At 36.9% G+C, this 21724-nt stretch overlaps 3 protein-coding genes across 3 annotated transcripts; 2 read left to right on the top strand and 1 right to left on the bottom strand.

Moving 5' to 3' along the window:
* Positions 1-488: 488 nt before the first annotated feature.
* LOC109704784 lies at positions 489-3395 on the top strand. The gene is made up of 5 exons (XM_020225567.1): positions 489-613; positions 720-910; positions 1793-1820; positions 1924-2029; positions 2971-3395. Exons 1-5 carry the CDS (start codon positions 517-519, stop codon positions 3050-3052), a joined length of 504 nt encoding a protein of 167 aa, XP_020081156.1. The 5' UTR covers positions 489-516; the 3' UTR covers positions 3053-3395.
* Positions 3396-3590: 195 nt separating this feature from the next.
* Positions 3591-12845, bottom strand: LOC109704783. The gene is made up of 11 exons (XM_020225566.1): positions 12603-12845; positions 10992-12513; positions 9173-10639; positions 8351-8703; positions 6542-8124; positions 5798-6182; positions 5132-5294; positions 4483-4586; positions 4271-4362; positions 3914-4183; positions 3591-3831 (listed from the first exon to the last, which is right to left on the bottom strand). Exons 1-10 carry the CDS (start codon positions 12800-12802, stop codon positions 4107-4109), a joined length of 5946 nt encoding a protein of 1981 aa, XP_020081155.1. The 5' UTR covers positions 12803-12845; the 3' UTR covers positions 3591-3831; positions 3914-4106.
* A 2105-nt stretch (positions 12846-14950) lies between these two features.
* LOC109704785 (SEC12-like protein 2) lies at positions 14951-19384 on the top strand. The gene is made up of 10 exons (XM_020225569.1): positions 14951-15452; positions 15531-15625; positions 16164-16308; positions 16614-16705; positions 17298-17397; positions 17503-17578; positions 17811-17931; positions 18331-18447; positions 18569-18636; positions 18722-19384. The coding sequence occupies exons 1-10, from the start codon at positions 15156-15158 to the stop codon at positions 18799-18801; spliced, it is 1191 nt and encodes a 396-aa protein (XP_020081158.1). The 5' UTR covers positions 14951-15155; the 3' UTR covers positions 18802-19384.
* The last annotated feature ends 2340 nt before the right edge of the window (positions 19385-21724 follow it).

The following is a 21724-nucleotide window of genomic DNA, read 5'->3' as shown; positions in this document are numbered from 1 at the left end:
AGGAGGTTTTTTTTAAAATTCATGGTAATTTTATTAAATTCAACTGTTCTGAAAACTTTTTCAACTTATTGAGCTTTAGATTTTGTTGAGAACTAACAATTGAAAACTAATGAAGCCATCCGTCTATTTAATGAATTCCCCTCATCAAATTAGGAAAAATAACTCGAATTAAGATAAATAACGGTTGGGGTTATCGGTCAAAATTATAAAATAAACTGAGAGCGTCTAGTCCAAATGGTCTATAGTTGAGGGGGTCTCAAACTCTCAATATGCTTTTACGTATCATTTAGTATAACTATTTGAGGTTTGCAAGGTAGGAGAAAAGGATTATTCTACATGCGAGTTGAAGAAAAATAAAGGAACTCTTAGCATCATTCAATAAAGAAATGGCTAAAAAGGGCGCTGTGGTGTACATTTGCAAGTGGTATTATTGTGATGCATTTTATAATGCATCTGTGTGGCTGTTCTTAGAATTACTTCATCTTTGTTGCTCTACAACATTGAACACTGTTTATTATGCAGCTATGTGAACTTCTGAAGTGTAGAGTGGAGTCACGAAATTTTTTAGAAAAAGTTGGGAGTATTCACATGTCCATGTCTCAAGACTGTCATGGTATGAGTTGAAAATTACCGAATCCTTTCCCTTTGCACATTGAAAAATCTCTTGCAACAGCATAAAAAACGTTGCAATTCTAAGTATACTATGAGTTGCTAAACAGGTATATATGGGGAAGCAAATGGAAATTCATCCTGGGATATGATCACTGCTAAAGATTTATGGGGAGCTAAGGATGTTGGCGGAGAGAGTGAATCAGAGTCAGATGATTATGTTCTTGTTTGTGAAGAGGACATTGTTGATGGTCTAGCTTGTTTCATGGCTGCATACCTGCTATCGCTTAAACAGACAAAGGTATGTTGGTGTTTTCCATCATTAATTTCTAGCTTTTAGTTTAGCTGTTCCTCTATTACTTCACTGCTCATGCAACATCATCTTTATGCTCGTCTGCATGAGACCTTATTCTTATGTCCGTAAAGCTTAGTTCCTTTATGTTAAAGAAAAATGAGCATTCAGGCATAATTTCAAATTTCATGGGCAAGTTTGGCACACATGTAACTCCATCCACTATAGTAGCTGCCAGTGGCATATGTGATGGTGTAGGTAATTACTCGGTATGTACAAAGTTATGTATACGGACTGCCCGGTGGACCTGCTGGTTCACTGTTCACTGTTCTATTTCTTATCAACTGATAAATTTTCTCACATGGATGCTGAAGGCCATCGAATCTCTTGTCAATAAGGGCCTGTTTGGAGGCGTGAACATTTTCTTGCACCATATCTCTTTTGTTTACTCAAGTGTCTTGCACTATGGATTGATGAGGGTGGGATAAGTCTAGAACCGCATGGTAGATGGCTTTTCTCTTGGACAATTCTAAATCACCTAACTACCTTAAAAACAGAAAAACCTCATTGGTGCAATGCATTATTTTGCAAAGTAATGATTATGAGAACCTTGCGATGGATAAAAAATATAATTTTGGTTGCAATAGTGCAATCTCAAAATAAAATCCCCACAGGTAAGTTATTGCAGGATAACTTTCATCCAAACATGCCAATGTTGAAGAACTTTATACAAGAACATCCATCTGTAGAACTCAACTCACTCTCGAAGCTTCTTTATTTGTGCTTCCTCTTGACAGGCTTTCTTTTTCTCGTGAGCTAGCTAGTGACTTGATCTGTTAGAAGTATTGCAGTTTACGCAATTAATTGATGGATACCACTGTTCTTTTGTAGGAATTAACTCCTGATCAACTTCAAGAAGGTGAACCTTTGATCTTTCAAGAGAAATCAATGCTTTGAAATTTCTAATGCTAATACTTGATGATAACCATTGCTTATAATGCCTAACCTTTTATCGCCCTCAGCTCTTAGAAAAACATTCTCTGCAAAGAAGAAGAGTAGGCTTCAAAAGGCATGGGATAGCAGCAAAGTGATTTACAATCTAGCTTCTTGGAGTGCAACTGCCATAGGGTAAGTTGTCTATCCAGTTGTTTAGAAATGCAGCATTGTCTTCACAGTTTCTGTTGTCGTCTAAATCTCTTTGCTCATTTCACATGTCGGAGTATATTGTACAATTGGGCTATATGGATTATGTTTTAGATTTCTTCTTTTGCAATCAAATTTAGACCTAAGGCATTGTACAGTTATCTATAATATAGTTAATTTAGGAGTTAAAATATCCGTTGTCAGTTTTATACTCTCGAGTCATCCCTAAGTTTCTCTTGCGTGATGCATGGATTCTTTCGTGTTGCTTAGTTCTGTATGAGGAACGTTCCATCTTCATATTTAAACATATGAAAAAAAAAAATCTCTTAGTGTCCTCATAATCAAACAATTTCTCTTGTATAAACTGTTTAATACTGATTATATGTTTAGGATAAACAGCACATACCTAGTTAAACATCGGTTGATGGATATACTGCAACGCTGTGCTTTTCTTGTATTAAGATCCATCAAAATAACAGCGAAAAAACCATTAGCATTTGGCATCAGGATTTGATTGTCATTGCCGCATTTGATATGTAAACTAATGCTTTTTATGTTTTAAAAACAAAATTAGATTTATGTGTGATAATGCAGATGACCCTTTTTTGTGTGTGATGGAGTATGAAAGAGTCATGTATGGATGTCTTATTATCTTCTGCTATGCTAGATATTGTTGCAATTGAAGGAATATCCACTACCATTGTCTTTTGTTTTTCCGCAGCATATCTTTGTGAAAGCAACACTAGTTACAAGCCGCAAGTTCCTTGTCTTTTACTTTTTCATAACATATCTTTGTGAAAGCAGACTAGTTATTACTTGCCAGCAACATGTACCCTTCAATTTCCTTCTCGAAGCATAGTACCCTAAGTTTGCAATTCATAGAGCTTGTTGATCTCTAATGATCGCCGTGTTGTTCTCCTCCCCAGAATGTACCAAAATCCAGCTATTTTTAGGGCGGCCTCTGTGGCCTTGTGGTCATCGTGCCGTGCTATTTCAAAATTGCTTTGAAGAAGGTGGCTGCTTATTTCAGATACAAATCTCAGAGAAAACTGGTGTTTCAGCATATTGCGAGGCTCTCGATATAGTGGAAGAATGAGAATCAGAGTTTCCGCGATATTAAGTGGCTCCAGAATCAGATAAGTCTATCTGCAAATATATCCTGGCTAGTGAAAAATCACTACCATTATTTGCATTTGAATGTATATAGTATATTGATTGCCCATAGAATGTTATATGTATTGGTGTGGCCTGTGTTGTATATATCCCCAAACTGCTCATCATGGTGTGACCCTGTTTGCCACCTGGTAAGTGGAATCATATGGTATGCTAAGATTTATTTTCATATTTGCTAGTTTTACGGGTTCCAAATGATATGAGCAGAGAGTAATGCATAAGGGTTGAGAGAGAATTTTGTAGAATTTATCCGGCGAGAATAAGGGAAGTAGAAACCTACTCTCTTCACGTGTATGCAAGAACAAGAGGAAGTATAACCTACTCTCTTCACGTGTAATGCTATAATTTTTCCAATCCTACACAAGAACAAGAGGAAGTATAACCCAGCGAGGAAATGACTCTCATGATGGTAGCAAAACAAAACAAAATCCTGAACGATTTTGTACATAAATAATTAACTGATTAAATATAAGCCTATATGAGAAGCAGGGCTCAAGTTCTTCAAATTTTTAACAAGCCACTGTTTCTTGTTTCCTGCATGGTAAATGAATGACCGCTCCGGCCTATCTGATTCTCATTGTGTCGAGTGTTTAACTTCAAATAATGTCGACAATCTGGAGAGTTTCAGGAGACACTCAATTCAATTTAAAATAGTAAATGCAACGATAGGAAATACTAGTGGGTTATGTAACCAACCTGCAAAATCTTCTGTTACTGATGGAAACAGCAGCACGTCATCCGGACCTCAACGCCTTTACTGATTCAATAAGCTTTCTCAAATAGTTAAGGCAATGCATTTACCAATTCGATAGGATTTATCAAGTAGATGAGTTTAGCTGCAGGATCCAGGAATGAACTAGCACCTAGAATACAAAACCTTTGACGGGAACTATATTTTCCCTTCATATTGAAAATGTAGTTTGTAGTCATGTAGCAGAGCTGCAAGAGTACTTCTGCATGCGCCTTCTGCAAAATCAAAATGCAACAAAAAGTTAGTAAGAAACTAACAATTTACTACACTTTGATCAAATCAAAATGTATCCAGAAACAGACCACCCAGAACAGTGTGAAGCTGTTGGAGATCGGCTGCTGAGCAAATATCAATTAGAGAATAGATACCAGGTCTCAATGTCTCATCTATCTCTCTGTTGCATAGAAATTAGAGGATTAACATAAAAAACATTTGTTGTTACTGTAAAGGGAAGAAGTAACAGGAAAAGCACAACCAAAAGAGCTTTGCTACAGTTGATGCATTTTAGTCTTACCTTTCTATGCCGGTTTGGAAAGGACCATGCCCTGAATAGATGCTTACGTAATTTGAAAGGAAGTAAAAGGAGTACTTTGCAAGGATATCCTTTTGCTGTCTTATCTACAAAATAACAAGGCCAATATAAGCTCTTTATTAGATGCATTCAAGCAAAGTAAAGACAGTTTATGCATAAGAGATTACTTGAAGCACATCTTGAAGTCAAACAAAAGACAAGTTCTATTTATTTATATATATATATATAGATAACTCTGGCTTAATTTTGGTAGTGAATTACATGCAAAATGTCAAATTATCATCTCCAAGCTATGTTCTACACAAAGATATAAATATTCTAAACTCCGTATGCTACAGGCTTAAAACCTGGGGAGAGATATATAAGAAAAATGCAGAACGAAGAATATCAAGCATAGTAATATATATAGGATACTACAGTTATATAGCATCAGTATTCCTGTTCTCAGAGGAAGCCTTCACATTGCCAATTCTTGTTTTAGTAATCTGATCCAAAACCTAAGTTCCTCCACATAAGGGCAAAATCTACTGTGTACTTGGTAAAGAATGGTCTTGTTCATGATCAACTAAGTATTTAAAGCAATGACTGTATATAAGTACACTTTATAGAAACATACTAAGGCATCACAAACCTCTTCATAGATCCTTCGTAAAAAGCTAGCACATTTTAGGGCCTCCTGCACTTCCCAAGCAAAATAACCTTTTATGCTTGCTAAGGTAGCATCCACAGTCTCCAAACAGCTAAGAAGAGTAGTTGCTGAATTTTCAAGTTGAGCAATGCATCTTTCAACCTCACTACAGGCAGGGGATAAAAACTGATGTAAGGAAGAAACATATTATAGCTCGGCTTTCAACAATTACACACTAAGCTCTATAAAACAGTAATTCTAGAGGTTGCTACATTACATCTGAAGGAATCTGCAACAAGAGTCATTTCAGTAGAAACAATAAGAAATAGCTGAAACAAGCTGAAACATGAATCAAAATAAGCACATGAAATAACAATATGATAATTAATGAAACATAACGAAACAAAAAACATAAATTACATATATGTTTTCATGTTAATTTAAACCTTTAATTTAGGATCCTGGATACATCAAATTACACCACTAGTCATATGATCTTCGCTAATTAGTTTTCCCTTAAATGAATTGTTGAGTTTACAAACAGGGTAGCTTTGGCACCTTAATCCCTGTTATAACCATCAAGATCCTTTTTCTTCTTGTGCTTAGTCTAACAGAAGTTTAAAAAGTAATATTACAGAATACAAGATGGGAAGGGAAACAAATGTTTACCGTGTTCGATGCTTAAGAGTGGTACATAACAATTTGCAACATGCCGCGTACAAGTTAACCATAAACTGGCGATCAATGATGAATTGATTGACATCAGGAAATGACCGAGAAGCTTTGATTTTATGAAAGTACTTGAAAAGTGCCATCGGTATATGCAAACAGTGTGATACATGGCACACCTCCATCTGAAAAGAATGCTTCCCGACAACCTTAGTAAGAACCTCAACACACATTAGAACGACGGTGCCTGCATCTGGATGTAACTCACTCTTACTGGAGGGTGGCTTCTCTACATAGAAGATTGTTGGGCTCTGGAGGTGCAAAATAATGTTGAACAGGGAACCAACTAAGCTTGGGATGTTCTTAAAAAGAACTCGCTCGTTTACTGCAGTATATGCCATGTGACAAAACAGCCAATTATTAAATAATTAATAACAGATTTGTTATAGAAAAGTTTACATATATGTACCCCTGCAACATTATCTACTTAATTTATATCCTTTGTATAGTCTGAATTTTGATATTAGTTTCTCACATATGCACATCATGCCTGCCGCTTGCCTGCCATGCAACACAAGCAATGCACATGAACCGGATTAATCCCCAACTTTAGATTGGGGCACTTCTGTAAGAAACTTAAATATATCAAAATTCAGATTTTATTGGTATATATGTAAATTCATGATTTTGCAAGGATATATATTTAAAATCTCCCTAAAGAAAAGCTAAATTCTTTATAGTTACCAGGTTGAGACTCGAGAACCAAATCCAAAGTGTCAATCCCAGCAGCAACCATCAAGGAAACTTTTCCTCCATCAATTTCTCCCATGTTTATGTTGTAGATTGCATGGCAACCTGGCTGCACTCCAATTAGTGCTTTTTCTACAGTTTGTATAACTGTGTTCATGTGTAACTTGAGTGGTTTTCTGATAAACTTTCTCAATGACATTCTGACCCTAGATTTAAATGCATTTATAATACAGTGTTCATGATCAAGACCTTTCATAATACCATGACCTGATTCATTCTGAGTCAGTAGCAATTTTGTATTTGATCCTGTCTCATGAGAGGAGAGAGTCGCATTCTTTCCTTGCAGTGAAATGCACTTCCCAATAGCCCTCATATGAGAATTCATCAACTGGGTATACACTTCCTTTGAAAATTTAGGGTCCTCCATACTAAAATAGACCCCTACAACTTCAAGATATTTTAAGATCCCGTCAATCCAGACAAAAGAAAATGCATTGGGCTGGCCACACATTTCTGCCATTTCCTGGAGTATCATATAAGATGTTCTAACAAGAATACTCATTGAATATGATTCCATATGACTGCACTTCTGCGAATTTGCATTTACAGATACAATAGACTTCAATTTAAGAATTGCAGCAGATGCAACAAAGAGCTCTCTGAGTGCATATGCAATCTGGGGATTTTTGCCCTTTAAAAGTTCTTTAAATAAAGAGAATTTCAAATCGTGCATATTTGACAAATCAATTTTGGGAACTTCACCAGAAATTTCTTCCAATTTGGAATTTTGGATTTCACAATTTGGACACTTAGTCCATCTATCTAAAAGAGAATCCACGCTCAACAATCCATTATCAAAATCCAGATCCAGTAAATTATGAATAGAGTGCACACCTACAGTCCCTTGATTGTTGTCAACAAGCAACAAATAGATGCAAAGATCTACAAAGTTTTCAAATCCAGCAACGTAATTACTAAATTTGAAGGCATCTACTAATTGTGGATTTCCTCCTGAATTCTTGCATATGTTCGCTAAGGTTGATGAGAGACCCCATAAGAAACCTTGCAGACAAGATAGCGTGCATGATAATTTTTTCCAGTCCAAAATATGAAAACAAGCTTCCAGTTTGATAGCACTGATGCTGCCCTCTACAGTCACAGGTAACTTTCTCATTTGCTTCTCTAATGCTTGAGCAATAAGTTCCCCATACTCCCATGATGCATAATCTTCATTAGTATCATAGTTCATCTTCTGTCTACTGCTCAGATTCAAAAATATGTTTGAGGTATGATCTATTATAGAGAAGATTATATTGTTTAACTGATTATAGAACTCCCCAAATAGCGTATGTGGCAATCCAACTAATGTGTGTACTGATACCAAAAGCCAAATTATTGTAGAGGAACCAAAAATTCCAGAAAAAATTGAGAGTGGCTTTGCTTCTTGATTAAACTCATTAAGTGACACAACCAGATATCTCAAGGTCCTTCGACAGGATAGAAACAGTCTCAAGAGCTCGAAGGGGCTGTTGGAAATGGATTCATCATGATTGATTAACAAATTTGAAATCACTAGCCTGAAAATAAGAAAAAATCACAATGAAGTTACTCCTGTAACGCTTACTTGATTTTCAAGAAAATGCATACAAAAGCATGGACAAATAAAATGGGTAACTACAAAGTTACAAAATTATTTTACAAATAAACTAAGATTGATAAAAAAAGATACCTTCAAATATCAAGATATCAAAATTTACAGCAGGGATTACTGAAGTAAACAGCAAAAACGGAGGACAAACTGACCTCTCAAGATGGAGAATGCAAGTTGCATATTGAGAGAATGATTTAGTAGTAAGATGTACCTCAGGAATCTTACATAAGAGATCAAGCAAACTCTCACAACTTGTTATTTCAGGTTTAAAGGACAAAAGTGAAGCTTTCTTTATCTGTAAATCTGATGCTGACATTGAAGGCGGGACATGTAAAGCATGGCTATCCATATACACGGCATTTCGTTTTTCCAACGCTGTCAAGATCTCTGACCAATCGGGTAGGGAATTCAGATCTACACAAGTTGCATAAGCATCTTCCACAATAGAAGACAACGAATTCTTCAGAATAGTGTAGAATATTGATGCCATATGCTTGGATAGTACCTAAAAGTAAAAACAAAGTGAACCTCATTTGACCATCCATTTGGTAACAAGCGACAAAATTAAAAGATACAAAAGAAAAGATGGTAATTATTTCCAAACAGATCAACAAGAAACTCAATAGAAATATGATTTCTTTTTCTTTTTTTTCTTTATTGGTTGTGTGGGCGTGGGGTGCTGGGAGGAAGGCATATTGACTGGACCAGGGCCACCATGTTGAAGATGAAGTACAACCCATAAAGAGTGCCACATACCCCAAAATGATGCTTTGGGATTTTTATAATCTTTCTCACCCACCAAACACTGCCAAAAAGCTTTATCAAACACAAAACACCCTCACCGATCAAGACAAGTTTATGGTCGGACGTATGTATCAGCTTTTAATGGTGGTGGTTCATGGGTGATATGGTGGCCCTAGTCCAAGCATTGTTTGTAAAAGGACAAATATCACTAGTCTAGCATATTTACATACTGTTTGATCATAAAGAACGGTATCACGAAGAAGCTCCAATGATATATGGCGTAAAGAAACTTCCTTGTGTAAAAGTTGACTAGCTCCGTTTTTTTTTATGCCTTTGTTCTTTTCACATGCCAAACCGTAGATCAGTAAATGTGTTAAGAAATACTTCAGATCCTTTTTAGAGGCATGAAAGCACCATACGTCAATGTTTTGGCAAAGAAGCCACCAAATTCCAACAGAAAGTGAATTCTCATTCAATGAGCAGACACTCACATCCCAGGCATCTTCATTTGATGAGGATAATATTTGAGAATCAACTGTTTTGGTACGTTTTCTGTCAGGAAACAATAATTGTATGTAGTGAGTCATGAAACCGGTCAGATGCGCAGCCTCCAAACTACAAGCAGTAAGGAGCCTTTTCCATCTTTTGCTTCCCTTGCGTGTGTCCTTGTTTCTTTGCTTCTGCATTTTGAACAGTCGTCTACTCCCATCCAGCAAGAACTTAAAAGCCTGAATTTTCCTGTTTAGATTGTTGAGTCTCTGTAAAGCCATAATGTGTAGGACATAAACAAGCGGCCCACAATCCTCATAACTTCTATTAAAAGAGGCATCTCGGAAATATTTAATAAAATCCAGAAGCGAAATGGAAGGTTTAACAATCCAAGAAAAATAGCCTTCGTCAACATAATTGGACTTATCTGTCCATTCAGTTCCATGGCATACAGAAAATAAGCTCCCCATCAATTCTGATGCTTTTCTTGCCAAATCAGGTGGCATGAGGCTAATAGATTGTTGGTATAAGCTTCTGCATGACGTGTATAAGCGAAAGAAAAAGACAAATGCCCATGACAAGTTTTTTCTTTCACTTCCACTGTCAGGAACTTCTTGGTCAGCCACACTTGTTCCTGTAAGGAAGATAGTGAATTTTTCGATATTATCAGATTGTTTTTGCACCAAAGGAATGAATTTGTTGATATTATCAGATTGGTTTTGCACCAAAGGACTGAAGCTTGGTCTAATTGCATTCATCAAGCTTTCGAGAGAATTTCCTACCAAGGTACTATTTGTTGAGGTAATAGTAAGGGAATCTAACACTGAACTGTATATTTCAGAAAATACTCTTCCTAAAGTTTTGAGATTGAAATCCCAAATAGTGCTAAATGAGGTGTTTCTTTCCAGTGAATCTAAACTGCCTCCATCCATAAAGGAACTATGTCTGATCCATTTCATTGTTTCACTGAGGTCATCTTTTAGTTCATCTATAAATTCCCCGGCTTTCCTTTCTGGCATCGTCTTGATTGAATTGCAAATTGCAGCTCGGATTGATTGTGAGCATGCCAAAGTTGCCACAGCTTCCAAGCACATTTGAGAGGATAAAGGCAAAGAAGGAATAAACAAAGTATATCTTGCAGCACTAGCATCGCCAATAACTCTGAAGACTCTCACAGCTTTACACAGTGCCAAAACTGGATAATTTACCTACATTACAGATAACAAGAGGGGAAAAAAAAACAAAGACGAATAAATAAAAGCAACCACTCCAAAAGAAAAAGGAAAGAAATGTTTTGACCAAAATATATTGGATTACAGGGATAACGGCTTCAGAGTTCTGCATAAAACATGCCCTAATGCTAACCTAAACTACTACAGTCGCAGCAAAAAAGTAATGACATAGAAATGTAAGAAATATCCTTTCTCACAGTCACAGGAGACAATGTGCGGAAGCATCATTAGGGTAGGAAAATTTACCTTCCCAATATTCTTTAGAAAAGAAATCCATAGAAAAGTCAGAAGGTGTCGTAAGTAAATGCTCATAAAAAAATATACCAACCTGGCGAAGCTCCCTAAATACATTAATTATTTGGCATCCAAGATTCAGGACTTCTGAGTTAAGCAAGGAATGAAGCTTTGCATCCTTTGAAGATATATTTACTGCCGAAAATGCAAACATCATCAGCCATAACTTAACAAGGTCATCTCCCACGACCTTATATTCAATCTCTAAAAGGCAACCCACGGCAACAAAAACCTCCCTGGCTGTCAGTGGAAGCATCTTCACAATGCTTGTGTCATTCACATGCAATTGTAATAACCAAAATTTATATATTTCTCCTGCAACCGAAATAATTGTGTCATGGACCTCTTGCAAAAATTTAAAGTGAACTCCTTCTGTGTCATCTGTTCGCACATATATTCTCTCTTGAATGAACGTCTTTAGGGTTTCATTCATTGACTTGAGCAAGCAAAGTGTATTTACCAGCCTCGTTGCTCCCATCTCAGAATATTCCGGTAGTGCACATCCCTTACACTCGAGCAACAACGGTTCCATAAACCGAGCAAACACTTCAAAAAGTGGTTTATTAGTTTCCTGTGCTCCTTCAGAAGACACACTACTTCTCCACAAGGCTGGATTGGTCGCCCCTTTAGATGCCATATTAGCTCCTCTCCGGTTCCTAACTCTACCAACAAACAACTGAAATAGGTAACCAAACCCACCTAGTAATACTGCCTTATTCTCCGTTTTAATACCTTTGAATCTCTGAAAGAAGTGTTGATGGTAGCTACCTTTTAATCCTCTCCGCTCCGTATCTTCATGCTTCACCTTCAAGCTTTGCAAACTCAAAAACCCATTAATGTGGGCAGGATGAAACAAACCATTTGACAAAACCTCTCCAACAATCCTCAACAAGCTTCCCACCTGTTCACCTTTACCTCCGCTACCTTGCGAGTGCAATAAAACCAGCAATTCCAACAATGGGTCGAGAAGCCGGTCTACGAAAGCTCGAAAGATGTTCTTGGGATTCGGGTAAAACCTCAGAAAGCTAGCAAAGTGCTCAAGCAGACATATTGAAAGGGCTAAAAGAACTTGATGGCCAGAAGAACCAGGCTTATCATTAGCAGTAACTTTGTGAACCAAATTAACAAATTCAACTGCACAGGAGATCCATAAATCAACTCCTGCATTATAAAAAGCTCTTGAATTGGAGGATAGAAGCACAGATAAGTACTCCGAAACCTGCTCAAACAACTTAGAAGATTCTTCCCTACTAGATGAGCTACCACCACTGATTCCCAACAACGCGTGCCTCGCAATACGAGTAATTGCTCGAAGTAAATTTGGGGAGACAGAAATAAAAGACTTGTCTAGACAGAATTTGAGAACGGCCCAGCATCTATGATCCAAACAAGGATCCCAAATCTCCAAATCCTTCCTACTATTCTCCGAAGAAATCAAAACTGGTTGCATCCAGTTGCCGACAAAAGACACTAAGCGGGTGATTGAAACTGGTTGTACACGTCGATCACAACATATAGATTCCGAGGCGACGAAATCGAAAACAAGTTCGATTTTCCTGCATTAGTTCTACGCTAAATCACATCAAATAGCACGTAGGAAAGAACTAGTACAAATTAAATCGTTTCTGAGGTCGAAGAAACGGACCTTTTGAGGGGTATGTCTTTGCTTTGGAGGGAGAGGATGAGGTCGACGTTCTCCCAAACACCACGATGCTTGGAATTTTTGTTAGGGCTAGGGTTTGCTTCTTCGTCTTCTTCCTCTTCTTCATGGGGTTCTGAAGATAGGGTTCGTTTTCTCTTGCTGTTGATAGGGAGTGGGGAGGGGATTGGGCGGGGTAACTCCATGGGAGAGAGGTCGTGGTCGGGGTCGAGACCGAAGAAGGAAGAAGAGAGAGAGAGAGGCTTATATGTAGGGTTTTCTACTGGCGCTCTCGTAGGGTTTTTCTGAAGTCGGCAGCGAAATAGGTGTTTTGCCGGATTGAATGCATCCCGTAGCAACGATAAATTATTCTCTCTACCACGTGTATCCGGACATTTCATGGACCGCACCATTGAAATTCAGGGTGCGTTTGGTTCGTACTATGAAAAATTACAAGCAATAAAAAGATGTCAGAGAATCTTATTCTTATTCATCCTATTACTAAGAATGTTGCATTCCTGTGTTTGGTTCGCACGGTTATATTATTTAGTTATGTTATTTAAGTTTACAAAAAATATACAATTTATTTATTTATTTTCTTTAATTAATTTTAAATAATGCCACCAAAAATTTCAACATCTTTTTAGAAAAAAGGGGGAGAGAGAACATAGGTTAGAAAGAGAGAGCATAATTAAAGAAATAGAAAGAAAAATAGAATCGAGATTAGAGAGAGTGAGAGAGTTGAGATTTTAGAAAAAGAGGGGGGAAGAGAGCTCAGTTTAGAGAGAGAAAAAAAATTGAAATTTAGAGAGAAAAAAATAAGTTTAAAGAGAGATATGAGGTTAGAGTGTAAAAAAAAATAAAACCAACTAGCCGGCAGGTAGGGAGAAAAAAAAAGATTAGGCATATTATGATTATCCCAATTCATTAATATAAGGATACCCACCCTCTCTCAAGAGAATGTGATTAGTACTTTGGAATGAATCTCATTCTCAAGAAAATCTAATATTACCAATTAGATTACTTAGTATGTTTAGCCAAACACCGTCATATTTTTTTATTTTTATTGAATTATTAGGAATCTTAAAAAGATAGCGCAAACCAAACGTGCTCTCAATGTCTTAGAATTTAGTTTGAGCAATATTATTTGTACAATTCAAAAAATATAAATTTTACACATTTTTATTCATTACTTATTATGTCAATTAATAAATAAAAATAAAATTTTAAAGATTTTGTAAATTATAAGATAAAAAGTATAAGATTTACTCTCCTTTTTAGGATATATAGCTAACATTTTTCATTTAGTTTACAAGACTTATCCTATCACATTCGAAAGACCTATATATAAAAATTATATAATTTGAATGAGTACTGATCAATCGAATAAATCTTTTTTCCCATATAATATTAACTTTTTGGAGCTACTTGATGCTAGATAAGAGATTTTTAAATTTTGTAACATTTTTGTGCATAGATTTTTTAGATATTATAAATTAAAATGTTATAGACTACATTTATATGCTGTTTTTTACTTTAAAGTATTTTTTCCTCCAATATTTGGCGAGGTACATGAGATGTACAATAATTTGACAATGAGTAAAATTGGTGATTACGAATACTATAATCAAATTTGAACTACATCAGGCTTAGAACTATTTGGTTGGATGTAATTAAAAAATTAATATAGTTAAAAATATATATAGTTGAAAGTTAAATAATTACAACTACATGTATTTTGTTTAATTGGATGTAATAAAAAGTAAATGATTTGTTAGGTTATATGCAATTAAGAAATGCATTTTTTTAATTTTATTATGTTCTTTATATGGTGATGATATATTATCTTTAACGTAGAAAAAAAAAATTCTACTTAAAAATTGATCAGAGTGGTATACATTTAAATTTGGGCTTTTTCTTGTACAGTTCCAACTATAGCCGTTAGATTCAAATGCATTGAAAATCAAACACTGAATATAGATCTACATATGGTTACAATAATAATATATTTATAAATTATAAACTATATACAACCAAATAATCCCTTAATACAAAGTCATTGATGAAACATGCTGATGTGCCGGCGTCAGTGAAGTCGTTGGCGATACAGATAATTTGGCGACTTCTATAGGAATTTGTTGCAGAAGAGCAACAAACTTTATAAAGTCGGCGCCGTAACGTGTAGAATTTGCCGGGAAGTTGGGAGTTACTGAATGGCTGCTTCAAGGCGAATCCAACGGCGATAAGACTTTCCAAATTCCAATACACATTTTCGGGTTAACGATATGGTTGGGTTCTTACTCGATCCGTTTGAAGACCAAATTCTTACCCGGTAATGTAAGTTCTACGCGGCCCAAGAGCGGAGTGGGCATCGACTCGCTTATTCCCTTCGCCACTTCAAACGTCTCAAAGCTAACGCTCCTCTTCTTCCTCCCAATTCCCCCGAGATCTCTCGTCATTAATGGCGATGAATCCTCTGTAGTAGGATAAGAGAAGAAGAAGAAGAAGAAGAAGAAGCGTAGGCGAAGGGGAGAGAGAGAGAAGGATCGAGCGACTACAATGGCGAGGGGGCGTCGGGAGATCCCGCCCTGTTCGAAGACCTACGGCTTTCCCATCTACTGCGCCGCTTGGGTCCCCCTCTCCCAGATCTCCGCCGCCGCCGCCGCCGACGACGACCACGACAACGACAAGAGAGGAGAAGGAGGCGGCGGAGGAGATCCATCTCTGCCGCGTCATAAGGGCGATCGTTTACTTGTGACGCTCGGCGGAGGCGGCGGCGAGGGGCGTAGTGGGGTTCCCAACGCCCTTGTCGTCTCCCACTTCGATCTCCGCTCCCGATCCCTTTCTGATCAACCGGTAGAAGCCCTTCTTCTTGTTTATGTGCAAATCTCACTGACATGAGCCTCAATTTTGATATGTTTCCCATTGATCCAGGTGTTTAGGATGGGAACTGACGCCGATGTGCCATATAGGATGGCGGTGCATCCGGGTGGTGATGGCATCATCTGCTCATTTCCAAAGAATTGCAGGTGTTTGTTTTGATCGGGCTTTACACGTAAATATTGAGTGTTTGATGGTTATTTACGCCAAATCTTGCTTTAGTACTTAGTGGTGGTATAGTTTCTCTCTTGCGGGGTACTTTTTATTGTCTTAAAATGTAGGGTTATCTCAGGATTGCTTCAGCTTCAGTCCTAATGATAGAGAATATACTCTCAGTAAGTTTCCATTTTAGTGATATAAGGAAGGGTAAATGCTGAAAACTCTCTTGAATAAAAAGAATATAATCCTCTCAATTTTCATTTTGTATGTAATTCTTCTATGATTAGTGCCAAGAATCCATCACAATAGGATTGAGGGTACAAATCTCATTTATATCTGACCTTAATCTAAATTAATAACACTCAAAACAATTGGCCCTTCAAAGTGAAAATCCTGGCTTTGCCTATACTATTTTATGTTGTGTAAAATGGACTCTTATTTTTTTAATGTTTCTGTATGTGGAGAAAAACTTCATTGATGTTTTTCTCTCTCAATATTCCGGTGATATTACTAATAATAGTGCTTTAGGTTGTTTAAATGGGACTTTTCAGAAAGTGAGGAAACTCTGTCTCTGAGATCTCCGGGAGAGACATTAGAAAATCTGGAAGATGGTGGTTTGCAGTTGGCATTATCCTTCAACGAAGGAGGTTCAATACTTGCAACTGGTAGTGAGGTAGACAAAATCATTTGCAGTTATTTTTTTCAGCATGAGTATTTCACAAATAGAAATCTCAATTTTTCAGAAAATGTTGATGAAAAACACAAGGCTATTGATTATCTTATCTTTGATGTTTGCTGGGTCACAGCATTTGCACATTTGATATGCTTCAGCAGCCAATATGAAACTTACTTTCATCAATACGACCTTTTGAATATTTTACTTTAAATATTTCATGTCAAAATTGATACCATTATGTTTACTCTGCCTTTCATTTAAGTTGTTTATATGCCCATCAGTCTTGGCTTTGACCTATGTAGGACGGGCGTTTGATGGTCTTCAAATGGCCCAGTATGGAAAGTGTTCTTGAAGAAACTGTTGCTAATACAACTGTGAAGGATTTGGATTTCAGGTGGAGGATTTATGTTTTTCACAGTTTATGGAACAAAGCTATGCTCCTAGCTGATACTGCAACGTGATCAAGAAAATAGATGAAAATTAGATCTGGGAGGGAGTATCACTTTGGAGTTTCATTCATCTGTCACTCTTCTGACCCAATTGTTATTGAGATCTCTTCCACCTTTTGTGCCTGTTTGGCCTGGCTGAGGCTTTTGCAGATGTGCTCGCTGAGGGGAGCTGTTTGAAAAGACACCAATAGCTTTTGTTAGCACCTCTCTACCCTCATCCCAATAGTTCTTTATTGCAGCAGAAGCAAACTCTTCGACTTTAGCTTCTGATCTTGGGTCAAGAAGCTCATTTTAGCTTCCTTACCAGCAAGAGCTCCAGATTTTTTGTCTTCCAATCATCTGGTTTGATGCTTCTTGGAGTAGAGAAGCTGTTCCAGAGGTTAAGTCAAACAAGCACTTTAATCTGGTTGCAGTATTAGTTAGGTGGATATCATTACTCTGCAGTCAAGCACCTTTTTCTTGGTTGTGTTACAACCTGGACTTGGTATCCTAATGTGGAACTATTTGCTTTTGTCTGTTTTGATCCATTTCCTGCAGTTCTGATGGAAAGTTTCTTGCATCACTGAGGAACAGCGGCCCGTGCAAGGTTTGGGATTTAGCATCATCAAAGGTTGTAGCCAATCTATCAAGAGAAGATGTAAGTTCTCTTTAGTACTTCTAATTCATTGTAACCATACTCTTAAATATATGTATGTCTAAAATATCTTAAATATATGTATATCTAAAATATATACCTGTCCAGGGCGAAATTTTCAGCTTCTGCAGGTTCTCTCGCAGCAGAGCTGATAGTCAGGTCCTCTTTGTCACTGCAATGCATGGTAATACTTTAAAAATCAAGGGAAATCTATTATTTGTTTTAAGGTTAAATTACAAATTTATTTTTAAAAGTTCAATCTTTCATTTCATTTTTCATCCCAAAATTTCAACATTAGTAATGTAATCCTGAAGTTGCTACTTATCAACAACAATAATAATATAATCCTGAAGTTGCTGCTTATCAATTAAGTTCATTTAGTCTGCCATTTGAAGGGCAATAACTTGGATTTACAGGTGATCAAGGAAAAATAATCTCTTGGAATACTACCTCATGGAAGAGAATTGGAACAAAAAGGATAGTCCGTGACCCAATTTCTGCATTTAATATATCATCTGATGGTAAACTCATGGCGATGTAAGTAATTTAGTCTACGCACAAACCTGGCATGCTCCCTCAAGTCAACCTAAACGGATGCATTTTGTTGTGTTGCATTATTATTTTGTTTGCTATATTCCACTACAAAATGCCATATAATTTTTGAACTTATTCCCAAACAAATAACTGAAAGGTCTCAAAACCTCATTTTGTTTTGTTTTCCTTCTCTCCTTGGGCCACTTGATCAATCATTTGAGCTACTATATCATATATTGTTGTAATAAATAGAGTTCGAGCAGAAATCCTTATCATCAGGAACAGCAAGTAGCTGCTTACATATTTCTGCTGACTTATAGTACTTCCTATTTGCAGCCCACTGCTCCTTTTCCTTTCAGTCCATTAGAATAACTCATGTATTTAAACTATTGCATGATACAGTGGGACAACCGAAGGGAGTATCGAAGTTCTATCCTCCGCAAATATGCAGGTGCAGACAAGAGTTAAAAAAGAACACCTTGGCATTGTGACCGCATTGGTTTTCTCCCATGATTCAAGGTTATTTTCTTTTTATTTCCCGCTTTATAATCTATTGACTCAACAATTGGCTAATATTATCTGATCTTATAAGAAGCTTTAGATGATGGCATGCAGTTTATGATGTTGTTCATGTGCTCAGGGCATTACTGTCTTCATCTTTTGACTCCACTGCAAGGGTGACAACCATTGAAACCAGGAAGAGTAATGGTAGGCCCAGATTATATCCGTCCTTGTTATACTGTTTGTATTTCTTTCTGAATCTTATGTGAGTGTGCTGTTGTTGCTTCCGCAGGCTTTAGTGCGTGGATTATTATTCTGGTTATTATACTTGCTATTCTGGTATATTTCATGAAGTCGAAGCAAACCCTTTAAGGATTCTGATCACCTTGGAAATTTGTCTTGTGACCATGGCAAGGGATCGAAACTTCACGATTTGCTCTTATGCTAGCCAATATATGGCCCTAGAAGGATGAAGACTTTACTCTGAAGAGGAAATTGTCTGATCATTACACGTTGATTAGTGGTCGTCTTTGATGAAAGCTCCCAGCCAACTGATGTTTCATCTTCTCTTGCTGTGGATTTTGTGTGTTCTCTGCCTCTTCCGAGTTATTCTGACGCAAACTCGAGAGGTAGAAGTTCCCATTTTCTAAAGCTGAAGTTCATGTGAACTAACAAAGACGGAATAGGAACTATCCATATGCGTTATGGAACTTGTTAGATTGTATCGAAAATGAGATAGTAAACACAACACTTTCTTAGCAGTAAGTACTCAAATAAGTGAATAAAGTCAAGGGCATCGTATTCAATGAAGTCAAGGGCATAGTAGTTGGTTGTGTGTTACACCCTTGTTCTCGTGGTACAGTTTCCTTTGTTCTTCTTTTATAGATCTTTTGTTAGCAACTATGATCTACAAGGGTAAACAGCGTGCGGTATCAATAAAATTTTTGTATCAAAATCTCGCGTAGCTTAAGCTTTTTCAATTGGCACTTTTTCTGGCCACTACACTGGAGACTGCTTGTGGAAGTTAGACGTCGAGCAGCATCTCACGCATACTTTTCTACATTATCAAGAGGTTAAGCTTTGGCGTACAACAGCGTCTAAGACATGACTACAAACGACAACATATAACAAAAATAATAATAACTAGTGTAGTAACCCGCGCGATGCGGCGGGCAAAATACAAAACAAACTGAAGATGTTGAGTGAAAATTGTGAAAAGAAATGTTTAGATAGTAATATACTCATTCACCATTATTTTATAATATAAAATAGACTCTTAGAAATATTCTAATCCTTGGGATACATATGCCATGTATGCTTTTCGTCCCTCAGAATTGTGTGCAGAATCCCTAAAAAATCAATATACGTATCACAACATAAATGTCAATTACAAAAAAAAATTTGTATACTGAGTGAAATTTGATGATAGAAGATTCACACAAAATTTACATTGGAATAACCATCGCGCCTGACCTTTTCAATTCTAAATCTCGAAGGCAAAGAATATCCTAAATAGCATGCTGACTTATGGGAATGTCTAAACCCAAATCGATGGCAGAATTCAAGCATGTCAGGGAAAATGATATCTGAAGGTCGACAGGAGGCTGATAATTCTCGTCCAGAATACATGACAAATTAGATCCAATATAACGTAGCCCTGCAATACAGACAAAAAGATGAAAGCGGGTTTCTTATTCCATTGAGCGAACACCAAATGTTACATGATGTTCTGTTTTATTTAATACCTCGTCTTATGCCATTAAAAACGCATTCTTATACTAAACAATATTTTAGTTAAAGGGTTTCGATTCAAAATAATTAAATATTGAAGAAGTGTCAGCAAGTTGTCTTCTGCGAAAAACTGCAATCGCTTATCACCTGGTTCCTAACCCCTCTAGTCAAAGAAACTGGGCAGGAATGAGCACCAACTGCTTGGTGTCAAGCATCAGAAATAAAGGCCCTACAATTTCTCTAGCCCTTGGGGCCATCAAATTATGGAGGCAAAATGAAGGCAAAAAAACAAAGGTAAAACAGGAAAAAAAATTAAAAAAAGGCTTAACATTCACCGAGCATAATGATGGATGGTGAAGCCAGACTGAAATTTAGGCGTTGTAAAGCCGTGGATGATCTTTAAATGTTTGATGATAACTTTCTGGGCAACATGTTTCATGGAGTTGATCTTGGTAGCATTACTGCAAAAGACATCAATATAGTTAGGGATTAAAGCGGTAATATGAATATTTGATGAAATGAAGAAGCAGAAAATATGTAAGATACAGTACCAAGTCTCGTCCAGAAGAGCAATGATTTCCCCTGGTTTCTGGGGTGGAATTTTAAAGGTAATTGTTTAAACATTGAACTTGTTATGTTAGAATTGGAAATACTATGTCTAGCTGATGAAATGCTATATTGAAAACTGAATATAAAAAAGAATGAGGAAACAGTGATAATTCTGGCAGCGTGTCTACTTGGCAGTAGAAAGCTAAGAGTGGGATTAAAAGGGCTTTATATTAGTATTCAAAGAAACATGACGAAGTCCGCCCACAAGAAGGTTGAGAAGAGTAACAACATATAAAGCGGAAAAAGCTTACGCCTTAGAATCGCTCCAATTCAACCAATGAAAAGTATTTTCATACAAGCAAATAATTACTCATAAAATAAGGAATATGCCAATAGACAAGTGATTTAATAAAAAACGATCTTTGAAGTTGGAGAAGCCGTTTAGATGTATATTTTATTTGTGTAGGCCCGAAACATGCCTATTCTTAAACAGATTGAATCGAGAAAACCCTGGAATGTTCAACGTAGCAAGAAGAAGGGAATTGTGTTATACTTGGATGACGTATCATAGAAGATTGAGAACGCTAACAACCCAAAGTTGGACGTAGTATGCGATTATGATGTAGGATCGGCCATAGGTAAGCTTGGCGTTGCTGCGTGGCCCATGGCATGCTTTAAAAAAAAAACAATATAAACCTAAGATGAAAAACAAAAAAACAAACAAAAAGGAAACAGTTGGGTTACCTGCGCCACCAAAACATACTCCTTTGTGATAACCTGCGAAATAATCAGAGAGGAGAAATCGGTCAGGCACAATCTCGAAACAGTGCACAATCGAACAATTCGCAATCGAGCTCCGACACTCACGACACATCAATCGATAGCGTTAGGCGTGATCCAAATAGGAAATTTATACAAAAGAACACGACACAAATTTTATTCGAGGAACACGACTGAAGAGGACGAGGAGGAGATTAGGGTTCGGGTTTCGTGATCGCACCGTGGAGACGGACCA

Source organism: Ananas comosus, unplaced genomic scaffold, assembly GCF_001540865.1.
Source record: "Ananas comosus cultivar F153 unplaced genomic scaffold, ASM154086v1, whole genome shotgun sequence".
In the NCBI taxonomy this organism is placed as follows: Eukaryota; Viridiplantae; Streptophyta; class Magnoliopsida; order Poales; family Bromeliaceae; genus Ananas; species Ananas comosus.
This window is presented reverse-complemented; position numbering and strand designations above follow the sequence as displayed.

What these genes read in the sequence shown, in the direction of transcription:
- LOC109704784 (XM_020225567.1), top strand. Translation starts at nt 517, where the DNA reads ATGCAGCTATGTGAACTTCTGAAGTGTAGAGTGGAGTCACGAAATTTT. An exon ending in CATGTCTCAAGACTGTCATG is followed by an intron (nt 614 to 719) that starts GTATGAGTTGAA and finishes GTTGCTAAACAG; the next exon opens with GTATATATGGGGAAGCAAAT. An exon ending in TATCGCTTAAACAGACAAAG is followed by an intron (nt 911 to 1,792) that starts GTATGTTGGTGT and finishes GTTCTTTTGTAG; the next exon opens with GAATTAACTCCTGATCAACT.
- LOC109704785 (XM_020225569.1), top strand. Translation starts at nt 15,156, where the DNA reads ATGGCGAGGGGGCGTCGGGAGATCCCGCCCTGTTCGAAGACCTACGGC. An exon ending in TCATTTCCAAAGAATTGCAG is followed by an intron (nt 15,626 to 16,163) that starts GTGTTTGTTTTG and finishes ATAGTGCTTTAG; the next exon opens with GTTGTTTAAATGGGACTTTT. An exon ending in TACTTGCAACTGGTAGTGAG is followed by an intron (nt 16,309 to 16,613) that starts GTAGACAAAATC and finishes TGACCTATGTAG; the next exon opens with GACGGGCGTTTGATGGTCTT.
- LOC109704783 (XM_020225566.1), bottom strand. Translation starts at nt 12,802, where the DNA reads ATGGAGTTACCCCGCCCAATCCCCTCCCCACTCCCTATCAACAGCAAG. An exon ending in AAAGACATACCCCTCAAAAG is followed by an intron (nt 12,514 to 12,602) that starts GTCCGTTTCTTC and finishes GAACTAATGCAG; the next exon opens with GAAAATCGAACTTGTTTTCG. An exon ending in TATTTAGGGAGCTTCGCCAG is followed by an intron (nt 10,640 to 10,991) that starts GTTGGTATATTT and finishes TCTGTAATGTAG; the next exon opens with GTAAATTATCCAGTTTTGGC.